This window comes from Protopterus annectens, chromosome 9.part0 (assembly GCF_019279795.1).
Source record: "Protopterus annectens isolate FY-2018-M chromosome 9.part0, PAN1.0, whole genome shotgun sequence".
Lineage (NCBI taxonomy): Eukaryota > Metazoa > Chordata > Ceratodontiformes > Protopteridae > Protopterus > Protopterus annectens.
In genome coordinates, this window is record NC_056743.1 from 781677049 (window position 1) to 781689658 (window position 12610).

At 39.2% G+C, this 12610-nt stretch overlaps 1 protein-coding gene across 3 annotated transcripts in view; it reads left to right on the top strand.

Moving 5' to 3' along the window:
- LOC122811523 (transient receptor potential cation channel subfamily M member 4-like) overlaps positions 1–12610 on the top strand; it is a 1266622-nt gene that overhangs the window by 505300 nt on the left and 748712 nt on the right. For all 3 annotated transcript variants that reach the window (XM_044083407.1, XM_044083409.1, XM_044083408.1), the window contains one exon: positions 5242–5309. In XM_044083407.1, coding sequence (XP_043939342.1) covers positions 5242–5309 — 68 coding nt within the window. The remainder of the gene's footprint in view (positions 1–5241; positions 5310–12610) is intronic.

A 12610-nucleotide genomic window follows, 5' to 3' on the forward strand; every position in this document is an offset into this window, starting at 1 on the left:
GGTGATAATTAGTGATCAACAGTATGGTTTCATTCTGAGAAAGAGCACTACAGATGCAATGTTTGCTCTGAGAGTGTTGATAGAGAAATATAGAGAAAGTCAGAAGGAGCTGCATTGTGTCTTTGTGGACTTACAGAAAGCATATGACAGGGTGCCTAGAGAGGAGTTTTGGTATTGTATGAGGAAGTCAGGAGTGACAGAGAAGTATGTAAGTGGTACAGGATATGTACAAGGGTAGTGTGGCAGTGGTGAGGTCTGCAGTGGGTGTGATGGATGCATTTAAGGTGGAGGTGGGATTACATCTTTCTTATTTGCAGTGGTGATGGACAGTTGACAGACGAGATCAGACAGGAGGCCCCGTGGACTATGATTGCAGATGACATTGTGATCTGTAGTGAGAGTAGGGACCAGGTTTAGGAGACCCTGGAGAGGTGGAGATATGTTCTAGAGAGAAGAGGAATGAAGGTCAGCAGGACTAACACAAAAATATGTGTGTGTGAATGAGAGGGAGGATAGAGGAATGCTGAGGATGCAGGGAGTAGAGTTGGTGAAGGTGGATGAGTTTAAGTTATTAGGATCAAAATTCAGAGTAATGGTGAGTGTGGAAGAGAAGTAAAGTAGTGAGTTCAGGCAGGGTGGAATGGGTGGAGAAGAGTGTCAGGAGTGATTTGTGAGAGACTGGTACCAGTAAGAGTGAAAGGGAAAGTCTACATGAGGGTAGTGAGACCAGCTATGTTATATGGGTTGGAGACAGTGGCACTGACAAAAAGGCAGGAGTCAGAGCTGGATGTGGCAGAGTTAAAGATAGATTTGCAATAGATGTGACGAGGATGAAGATTAAGAATCAGTATATTGGAGGATCAGCTCAGGTTGGACTATTTGGAGACAAAGCCAGAGAGGCAAGATAGTGTTGGTCATGTACTCAGGAGGGATGCTGGGTATATTGGGAAAGGATGCTAAGGATGGAGCTGCCAGGTAAGAGGAATAAAGAAGACCTAAGATGAGGCTTATATGCAGGTGGTTTGTGTGATAGCAAGATGCAGAGGACAGGAAGAAATGGAAACAGATGATCTGTTGTGACAACCCCTAATGGGAACAGTCAAAAGAAAAGAGGAGGAGTTATAGATTACTTTTATTTCAGAAATGCATGTATATTCTTATTTTGTTAGCTGCTCAACTTAACAGTACTAATATTAAAAAAGTGTCCCTTCTTTGACAGTTTCCCAGCTGTATTTTGTGGCTATTTTATATTTTTCCATCACATTTTTAGTCTGTTTTTCATAAAATTGTTTTTCTGGCAAATTAGTTGCAAATCATTAAAGACTGAAGTTAGAAAATAATGATAGACATTTGAGTTTCAGATTTCATACCCTTCAGAAAATTCATACTAATACAAGACTTACTATTCTATTATCTTTCTAAGTTTGTAAGAGCAATACTTAAAAAAAATTGTCCTTATTTTTGGGCCTTTGTCCCTCTTCTATTTATGACTTTGTCCAGATTTCTTGCTCTGAGGTTGAGAGGTATGACAAATGTGTCAGGGCCATCCCCATCAGCCAGAGACATTTCAAATTGTGATATACTTGTTGCACCCCACTCCCCCATGTAGTGACTCAGGATGTGTCCAAGCAGGGCAAGTAGCAGTTATGCAGTGTAAGTGTGCAGAGTATCCCCCCATCCAAGGTAGACACCAGTACTAAAGTGGCTTTTCATCTGTCCTTGATTTTGCCGAATGTTCTGGTTTTCTGACATATTTTTATACTGTTGATTTATGCTTCTTCTTATTCAGAAAATGCATGTTGCTGCAGTGCCTGTTGCGCTGTGTTAAGTAGCAATGCTTTAATGACCATCAGGTAAGCTTACCTCAGATTGTAAGATGCAAGTAAGCTTTAATAAGCATATAGTTAAAGAATTACCAACACTGAAAGCCTTTTTGTTGTTGCCATGCAGAGAATATTTGCATAACTAGATAACGTATAAGCCTTGGGTATTGAAAGGCATATGGCAGTTTTTGTAATAAAGGACAGGATTACAGTATTTTCAGAAGTTCATTACATTTGTTGTAGACTTGCAGTCATCTTTACAGGCTTTACCCATAAACTAAACAGAATGCCAATCTATCATATGTCGTCCATAACCTGTGCAGTAATCCTTTAAGCCATTTATCTTGAGCTTGTTTCTTGTTTGCTGTTCATTTTTTACTTTGATCATGTTTTCCCCATGAAACAAGTAGATAGTTGTTGTCATGCAGCAGGTCTTTTTTGGATAAGAAACATTTTTACAAGTGGGGGCATCACAGAGATTGCTACTTTCAGCATGTTACCTGGTACTTTTATAAAGCTGAATATAAATTATAATTAGAACTGCAGTGCAAGGAGAAGTGGTTTGAGTTGAGTGATGCTTTTTATACTTTATTTTGTCTGGCATTCCAGTAATGTATTTAAAAAGTAATTTATTTTTTCATGCCTCACAACCTTTTTGTTTCCATCTAGATATTAAGTAAGCTGTCATGTAGCCAATGCATTGAAATATTTTTTTCTTCTACACTTCATTTTTCCTTGATTGGGCTCTCATAATGATTGTTTGGCACCCAGGGCAGCGTATTTAAATAAACTCCTAGTTTTTGTGGTTTTGAACATAGCCCCACCCCTTTCTAGTTGACCACACTCATTCCTGTTGGTCCCACCCCTTCAGCTGTCTCCTGCAGACCCCCTTTGATTTGAAGTCACCAGCCGCCACTGCCCAGAGGGTTGTGAGATGGGAAAGAAGCAGGGTCTTAAAGGAAGAGTTTTGTCAGTTGTACGAATAAGCGGTGACAAGGAGTTCCAGAGGTGAGCTAGGGAAAAGGATAGTAGGTGTTTGCCTGGAGGATAAGCAGGCTTGTTCAGTTCAAGCAAATTCTAGTTATTGGATCTTATAAGTCTGTTGGGTAAGTGCATTTTGAAGGGAAAGGCAAGGGAGGGGCAGATGGAGGGATTAAAGATGAGTATATGGGCATGAGTAAGTTGAATGCAGGTAAGATAGTTGGGAAGTTCGAGCCAATTTAGTTTGTATAGGGAGGCGGCTTTATAGCCTGTATCAAACTTAGAAATGTTGTTATAACAGGAGGATAGCTTTGTTTTTAGAGAAGATTGAAGGTTGGTAAGAAGTGGGACACCATATAGGAGAGAAGGAATGAGGAAGGTGTTAGAGAGTACACGTTTAGTGGTGGGAGTGATATATCGGTTATGGCGGTACAGCATGCCTGGTTTCTGATAGGTTTTCTTTATACTGGTTAGTAGCTGGGTATCAAATTTTAACTGTTAATCAATAAGGAGTCCTAGAAGCTTTGCATGGGATGCTACCTCGAGAGAGATTGTTTTGACTAGTAATGGAGAATGAGTAATATCACAATAATAATCTCAGAATTGCTCTTGCGTTTTGGAATGCTACAGCATTCTGACAATGTTAACATTTAAAATAATTAATTAATTCTCCCATTGCTGCTTAATGCAGTTTGGAGTCAGAGGGATGATATAACCCATACCAGCACTCATTGGGAGAAAGGCAGAGGAGCAAATTCTGAACAGGATGTCAGCCTATCTCATGGTGCACATGCTCACTCTTGCACAGTGTGTGTATATAATATATATATATATATATATATATATATATATATATATATATATAAACACACACACACAGCACACACCCACACATGCAAACAAAAGCAGTATGAAGGAATACAAATCACTTATGTAATATCTTTGGGGTGTGGGAGGAAACTGATGCACCTGGTGAAAATCCACATGGAGGGAGATGAGGTACCCAAGCTGGGAATCTTACAGAAGAACCAAGAGTGGAAGGAGGAAAACTAACATGTGCACCACTGTGCTGTCTGTAAAGATCAGCTCCATGATGTAGAGGAATGCAAATGCTGACCCAAGTAAGGATGAGAAGTGAAGGGTTGAGCCAAAATATCTTTGAGGAGGGATAGAGAAAGTGCTGCTATGCTGGCTGTGAGGAGACTGAAACTCAAAATTCATTCCTGTGTTAGGTGAGAGTGTGGATCAGACCTCAGATAGGTGATATAGAACTGTAGAGGTGAGCCAGTCATCTTTAGAGTTCTGTTGCACACTGGCACACAAAATCCTAAGCTGGGAAATTGAGGCTTATAGGAAAACATAGGTGGCTGATGTGTGACAGCCCTGGGATCTCCCCTCCCCTTCTTGGTTGTGGACACTTATTAGCCTGAAGACCAAGAAGTCTTCCTGTCTAGAGGGGCAAGATCCTCCCATGAAAAGGGCACATCTAGGGTACTCCTCCAAGGTGTGGTGGTGGGCCTGGGAAGAAATAAAGCAGTGGGAGATTTCATGGGTCTTAAATCAGCCCGAGTTGGACAAAAAGGATTGCCACCCATCATAAATTTTGTAAATGGCTTACTGAAAGCATGGCAGAAAATTTGAGAAATGACAAGGCTATGGCTGCTGCCTAAAATGCCTATAAATTGCCTTGAACTTGCGAAGCCCATTGAAATGTGTCATTAGTTCTTAACTTGGCTCCTGGATTGCTCTTGAATAGTGAAAATTTGTTTGTGAATTGGTAAAGAATGGTTCTGCACTATCATATGTTAAGCATGGGTATGAGAGACCTATGAAATCTGCAGCTAAATCGTTTTTTTTCCCTGAGGACTCCCTTCATTCCAAGTCTTCTGCTTTTCTGATTAAGATATGTGGAAGATGACTGCAGAGTCTTCCATTTGGGTCAGACTTAGAGCGAGAGAGGCTGCCAGTGACATTTGAAATGCTGTTAAGACAGAGGGTGTCATTGAATGTGAGGCCTGAGTAGCCCAATATAGTTTTCCTCCATGTATGAAGTAAATGGCAATCCGATTGGTCAGTTTTTCTTGCTTATTTTATAAGTAAAATATATACTGTACATTCTATTAATTATTAAAACATGAACTGTGTTAGCTTAGCTTTATTTGTTTTGTATCATCTTAACTCTATATGCAAGTAATATTACTTGTATGTCTGTTTTATATACTCTTTTATGTGTTATATATGTTTGGAAGTTTTTTCTGGGACCCCACTGGAAGTGGATCTTCTACTTGTGTATTCCTGCTCAATAAGTGCAACTAAAAATGTACTATGCATTTGTTTTATTTTGTGAGCACTCGTAGCAATGAAGCAATTATTGTGAATAACTATAAAAATGATGTACTCTGCATTTTTCATTAAATATGTGTTTTTGTCTTTACAGAGCTGGATCTCTCAATTATTTAAAAAGAAAACATGTACGACTTTCTTGCCAGACCCAGACGACAAAAGGTAGTTGTTGGTTAACCCCATCTTCTTCCATCACAGCATGCTAAAACAATGTAAAAGTAAATACAGTCGTTGAGTATGAAAGTTTTCATGTCTTAAGTAATGAGCTTGTACAGATGTTATCATTAATTCAAATTTACTTTAACTTGTTAATGTCATCTCCTTCCCACTTAATCACAGGTTTTTAAACCATATGGCTGTGCCACACCATGTTTGGGGAACACTAATTACTCTCTTCTGACCAGTACTATGTAAAACAATTTTCTAAAACGGGCCTTTACTCTTGATGGTGCTGAGCATTCTGCCATGGGGGTATGATGTAGGGTGGTTAGCTATGGAGTTGTAAGCCAACTGTCTTGTGGTGAGCATTCGCATTATGCAACATGAAGTTTTAAAATGCAGCAGGGTCAGTTTCAGGCAAGGTATCAATGTCAATAAATAAAGACATGCTTCAGTATCTAGTGTACATGGATGACCCAGGAACACTGTAGTCTAGATTAAGGAGGGGGTGCTGCACTCCAGAGTGTGCTGTCCTTCGTAAGAGACTTTTAGAGACCCCATCTGTCTGCATTAATGGTAGCTCAGGGAGATGTAAAATAACTCCCACAGCACTTATCAGTTGACTCATTCATGCCTGGTTTATGGAAGTGACGATATTCGTCTGTATCCCTTCTTAAAGATGGGCCATCCTTAAGAGAGAGAGAGAGAGAGACTTTTGGCATTTCCTAGTGAGGTTGTAATGATGATAAGACCAAGAATTGAGAAGAAAGATGTCAAATACTAGGCACTAGGAGAATTTTTTTTCATACCTGGAGACAGGAAACTTAATGGGACAGAACAAGTAATGACAACTTATGATCACTGCACAGCATGTCAGATACATAAATCCTCCAAAATGCTACCTAATGTTTGTCAGGTCACTATTAGCCACTGGAAACTGCCACAAGTCTGCACCAGAGTGTCATGACTGAGAAAAAATCCAAACCAACTCATGAGGAACAAGAATGCAGGTTATTTCTGGTTCTTATTTTTAACATATATGCTGATTCATGAATATTCGCTGTTGTGACAAAAATCTACTTTTTTCAGGTAATCTTTGCATAAAATGAATCATCTTTCAGTGCCGTGATTCATCCCAAGTTAGAAACTTGGATTAATTTTGTGAACACTACCTTGTAAATATAGGCATTCAATAGTTTTACTTTTGACTTAACATTAACAGCACTTTTTAGATGACAATTCAGAAGTGTCAGTTTTCAGGTCCACTTTAAAATGCAGTTTTGTGCTCTAAACATTTATTATTTGTAGTGTAAATACTTAGTCTGAAATTTTCACTATAGTTTTTCAAGACACACAAAAAGTGTATACTGAAAGTGTAATATTTGAATATTGAATGATTAGGATGTTATGACTATATAATGTAGAATGCATCTGCAGACCTATGATTCTTCTGTTCTCAATATTTTGACGCTAAGCATTTAATTATTTCTCCAGCAAATGATAGTTCAACATTTGTCGTTTTTCTAGTCTGAGAGTAGTCAAGCAACTCTGGATTTTTTTTTTAGATATCTAGACCACAAAATATTAATTCTGTCATTTTCAATCTCGTCAGTGTGTAAGATTCCATTTTACAAATCCTGAGCAATTTTTTTTTTATCTTGGCAGGTAACCTTCCTTAGCTATGTAGACAATACAACATTAATGTTGACTAAAGGTTGATTCAGTTTACTTTACTGGTCAGTCTGTAAAACTACTGGGAAGGCACTTTCATTCATCTACAGTTATCTCAGAGCACACACAGGATAAATATAATGGGAATACAGTTCAATAATTGTCTACACCTGAGGGCATACTTAAGAGGCAGGAAATTAAATGACACATTAATTTGTAAAGCTGTGTTCTGTAGCCTAGCACACAAACAAAGGAGCAAAGCTTCAAAGTAAATACTACACTCTGAGTAAAGAAAAGAAGAGTGGATTCAGAAGGTAAGGCGGGCACAATGACTCATTGGGCTAGGCTACTACTGATGGCTTTTATTTCCATAAGAATTTTACAAGGTTCATTTATAACTGAGGTTATAGTATGCGTCCATTCAATTTGCAATATACTCTTTGGAAGTAGTTAAACAGCATAAGTAGCTAAACACAAGTATAATCCTTATTGGGTTGGGAGGGTGGCCTAATGGTAAGGTGTTTGCCTTACAAACACAAGGTGCAGGGTTTGAGTCTCACAAGGCATAATTGGCTAGGCTTAAAATGGCTCGCAAGGGCAGTTAGCTTAATACTAATCTATGAACCTAATCTATAATATATTCTTCTACCACAAACAATACACCATTAGTTCAACTATGGCAACTACCCCTGCCTTATGGTTCAAAAAGTTCAGCTGCCAGATAATATTAATTCAATGGAAAGTTACATTTTGCTCGCACATTTTCCTATCGTGCAAATTTATGGGTAATTAGTTAGGGTAGTGACTGTAAACCTCCACAGTTTCCATTGTAAGAGCTATCTGTGAATAATGACTGCATTTTATTCTGTAAAACATTTGAAATTATGTACTGAAAGAGACCCCTTTCAAACCCTAAAATGTTCAATAATTATAGTAAAACAAACCGTCTGCTATTAAGTGATACATTGGTAAAATGTGTATCCCCAAACCAAGGTAATTCAGCTGCCTATGCTAAATACTTCCCAGGTGTTCTACCACCACTTCAACCACTGTATAGAGGTAACTGTTCCCAATTGAAAGAAGCAAAATGAAATAACCCAAAAACTGTTGGTGGACTCCTGCCATAAACAAGCTCTGCAACAGAATGCAAAAATCTTGGGTAAACACAGTTACCATAAAAAACACAAGTATAATCCTTAATAAGGAGATAATGACTCTAGTCAAGACCACTGAAGACAAATTTCAGTTAAAAATAACCTCCCAAATTAAAGACTACCATAAAGCATTTTTTAGCTATTTTAGGAAGCTGAAAGGAAATGCACAGCAGTGTGCCAAACTGGTGGTAAATGGTACCAGGTTTACCATGCCAGATGACATTTCAAACCTACTGGTGCATAAATTTAGCACAAACGTCAGTCCCGCACTCTCCTGGTCACCACCACAGACATACCAAAATCCATACCACCCCCTGTTATAACTAGAGAACAGATCCTAAAGGTGCTCTTCAAAGTAAAGAACACAGCATCTATGGGTCCTGATAACATACCAGGGTGTCTACTAAATGACTTGAAACAGGACTTTTCTTCCCCCTAATGAAGCTATTTAATCTCAGTCTTATAGCCAGGTTTGTGCCCATGGACAGCAACTGTCATTCCACATCACAAGGGTGCTCCCTGTACTGACCTGGGAAACTATAGACCTATTTGTCTGACCAGTCTAACCTGTAAAGCTGTGGAAAGAATTGTCATGGATGTTCTACTTAAAGACATAATAAATCTGCAGACCCTGGTCAGTTGAGTTTTAGCAAGTGTGGTTATGGCTGCTAAACCTGGTGAAGTTCTGGTCACAAAGGCCATCGATGAAAGCAAGTCAGTTCATCTGGCCTACTTGGACTTGACCAAGGCATTCAACACTATTCCTCATTCAGATATAGTCAAAAAATTACAAAAAAAAACCCAAACCTATGTCACCAGCTGGGTAACCAATGGGCTTTCACAGAGGATGCTTGGAGTGCTCCTGTTTAGCATTTACTTCTCAGATGTCCAAGCCCATACAAATATGCTGTAGTTGACCAAGCTTATGGATGACTGCAAGCTTGAGGCAGTCATAGAATCCACCAAAAACACAAACATTCTCCAGGGGGTTCTCGCAAAAATGACCAGTTAGTGTAAGAACCATGGGTTCAAACTAAATGCAAAAATGTGCATAATCATCTCCTTTGTTAAATCATCCATTCCTGTAAACTGCAACACTGACATCACATCTCTTAAGATATAAATAGTAGTTAGGGTTCTGTGGACATGTATGGGTAGTGATCTAGCTTTTGACCAACATGTGTCCACCACAGTTAGGAAGTAATTTTATATTTTATATAGCACATCTTATTAGTAAGAGATGCATATGCTCGGGGGGAGCTATTGGCCCCCTCTGGGGAAGCCTATATTAGACCACTCATTGAGTACAGTGCTGCCTTTGGTATGTACCTGTAAAAGCACATGCTTCAAATCGAACACCAACAGAAATTCCTTACCAAAAGAATCCAAGGAGTCCAACACATGAGTTATGGGGACCCCTATAGATCACTCTCTATTCTCAGTATCCTATAGACTGCTAGGTGGGGATCACTGCTTAGACTTTAAGGAATCCTCAGACCCTGTACTGACAAGTCAGCTTCCTATCCACAAAAGCAATAGTATCAGAAACCCCCACTCTAAGGACTTTTACCTTTTCAATAATCTAAACAAAATATCCTGCAGAGGGAGTGAGAGACAGATACAGATACATCTCACAGAGACCTCCACTGATCATAGGTGTATAGGTTCAGAGGTTCATTAATAGCCTAATGATCAAAAGGGCCATCTTAAGCCTATGCATGCATCCCAAATCTCTGACAAGTTTTGATATCCTTGAAAAGAGTAAGCAGGAACTTGGGAGATGAAACATTTACAAGCAGGAGCCTGGAAAATGAACCATTTACAGGTTACCTGTGTCCATTAGAGACTTAAGTGCCAAACCAGGGATGGATTTCCTGTTCCCTGTCCAATTGTCCAAGTTGCACTTGAGTTGGGTTGGGGAGGAACTCAGCTTCACATGGATGGGGAGCCTGTTCCATAGATGGGGTAGTCTCTGGAATACATACCTATCTCTCCAGCAGGTCCTATTTATATCACAGGCAAGGTTTAAGTCTTTAGAACAGGTAATTCTGGTACTGTTTGTTTTGTGGATATGCAGGAGGTGCATCAGAGTGGGGTCTGACAATGCCCTATATGCCAGTCATAGATCTCCCCTCAAAAGACTGTAGGAGACAGAATAGAGCGATAGGGCCTTGAGGCAGTCTGCATAGGACATATTAGTTATACCCTGTATTCTTTTAGTGAGGCACCTCCTTTGGAAGTTCCAGTTGTTGGATATGCCTAGTTAGGTACATACCAAAGGGGGCACTGTACTCAATGATAGGTCTGATGAGTGCCCAGTACAGTGGAACAATGATCTAACCCAAGCTTCCCATCCATGTATAAAAACAGAGTACTTCCCTGACCCATTTCAAACACAGTCTGGACAGATGGATGAAAACTGAATATTTATCCCTGGGATGACACCTATGTCTCTGCTGGACAGAGGATGCTGATGTTCTACAAAACTATAACTTTGTTATTTTCTATCTGTAAAAAGGAACAAGTAGTGCTTGGAAGTTCTGCTTGGCTAAGATTAAAAAGGCCCTTAGGATGTCAGCCTAGTATCTTTCTGTTTCCAGGAATTATGAACAGTCTTTGTTTCTATCCACGTGACTAGTTTAGTATGATAACACAAAATCAAACCTATCACATTAAGGGCTTAAAAGAAATTTAAAAGCTGATCTGAAGTTCTGGTTACAGAACCCCTCAGAATGAATTTGTGCAACTGCTAAGACACTGAAATGGTTTTATGTGCGAATCTGGATGGATGATCATTACTTTTGACTTGGGTTTCTCTAACTTGCATCCGCTGAGTAGCATAGGCTCTGGCTACCCTGCAATTCTGGGGATGTCCGAGTGAGCAAAAGCCCATTTTCAGTGGAGGTCTGGGGGAAATTTATGCAATTTCAATCAGTAAAAATCAAAATCCTGTAGCAGATCATGTAACGAGTGAAAAAAGTAAAAAGAAAGATACAGAAACAAAACCAGTGTAAAGATGAGCACATTAGTAGATATGGTTAAAACAATGGAAATAACTGGAAGGTACGACAAGAAGAGGAAGTGAAAAAAAAAGAGGAGTGATGGTCTGGCAGGAGGGTTGGATTGCAAAGGGGTGAATAGGCAAGGCATGAGACAGAGTAAGAGGTAAGGAGGAGGGGTAAAAGAGAAAGGACAGTGATAGGAGAAAAAATATGGGCAATACGCAAGAGAAAGTGCATGGTGGAAGAAAGGAGATAGGCAAGTGAGGGGAAATAGTGTCATTTTCAAGGGCGTTTCCAGGTTAAAGCTAAATGTGACTAAATTATTGCGTTTGGTATATTGGTTAAGGTGTTAACCTCACCAGCAATAGATTCAGACTTTGATTCTCAGCTTTAAAAGGGAAATTGGCTAGGCTTAAAATGACCCATAAGAGCAGCTAGCCTAGCACTTACCTATAAACCTATGAGAAACCTCATAAGATCAGGTTCATTTCTAAGGTCTAGTGGTAGAGAGTGCCAGTTTTCCCATTGCACAGAAAGAGTATCACCACAGTTATTGAATTAAGCAATAACTGATGACGGTGTAGTATATTAAGATTTACCCACAGTTGGTGTGGTTTAATCACGAGGGCGAAGCCCAAGTGATTAAATAAAGCCAACTGTGGGTAAATCTTAATATACCACACCATGGAGTTGGTTATTGCTATTATACAGTGACATTATTTAAGAAAAAAAATACTTTTCTTAAATAATATCTTTGTATAACGGCCCCATGCTGTCCTTCGTGGCTGGTAATATCCTGGTGCCTTTTTTTGATGTACTGAGTGTGTGTATGGGACTTGTGTTCCCACACATACCCAGTACATCAGTGCTTTGAAAAGGAAGCAATGGAGAAAATAAGGTCTCTGTTGCTCTGTTTTTGTTTTCTTTTTTTTTGTTTTGTTTTATAAAAAAAAAAAAAAAATTTCAGACCATTTAAGGGCAGGAGAGAGACAAAATGGAAGAAATACAAAAAAGAAATAAAACTTGCAGACTATAACAATGGAACAAAGTCCGGACAACCTGACCTTTTTCCGTTGGTATATTCTCAGATTTACAATGGGCATACTGGTTGGGCTAGCTAATCAGCATGCTAGTTTTAGAATATTAATGGCCAGTCATTGTATAATTTGTCTTTTTATCAGATTTTTGTCCTGAGATCTAAGGGATCTGTTGGGCTTATCCTCATTGATAGCATTGGAGAGTGATGGGCCTTTTGTTAGTTTGTGGAAGAGGTTAAGCATAATTTTTAATTAACTCTTATTAAGTGGTTAACTCTAACCAGTCAATGGTACATAGGACTGTGCAGCAAATGCTTCAGGTCTGGCTACAGGCCATGACTGAGTTAAGGGAACTAAAGTATTTCATCTGCATACACATCTATGTTGTGATGGTTTTGGAACACTGGAGTTTCATTAAAACATGATGGTCAGCAGATTTC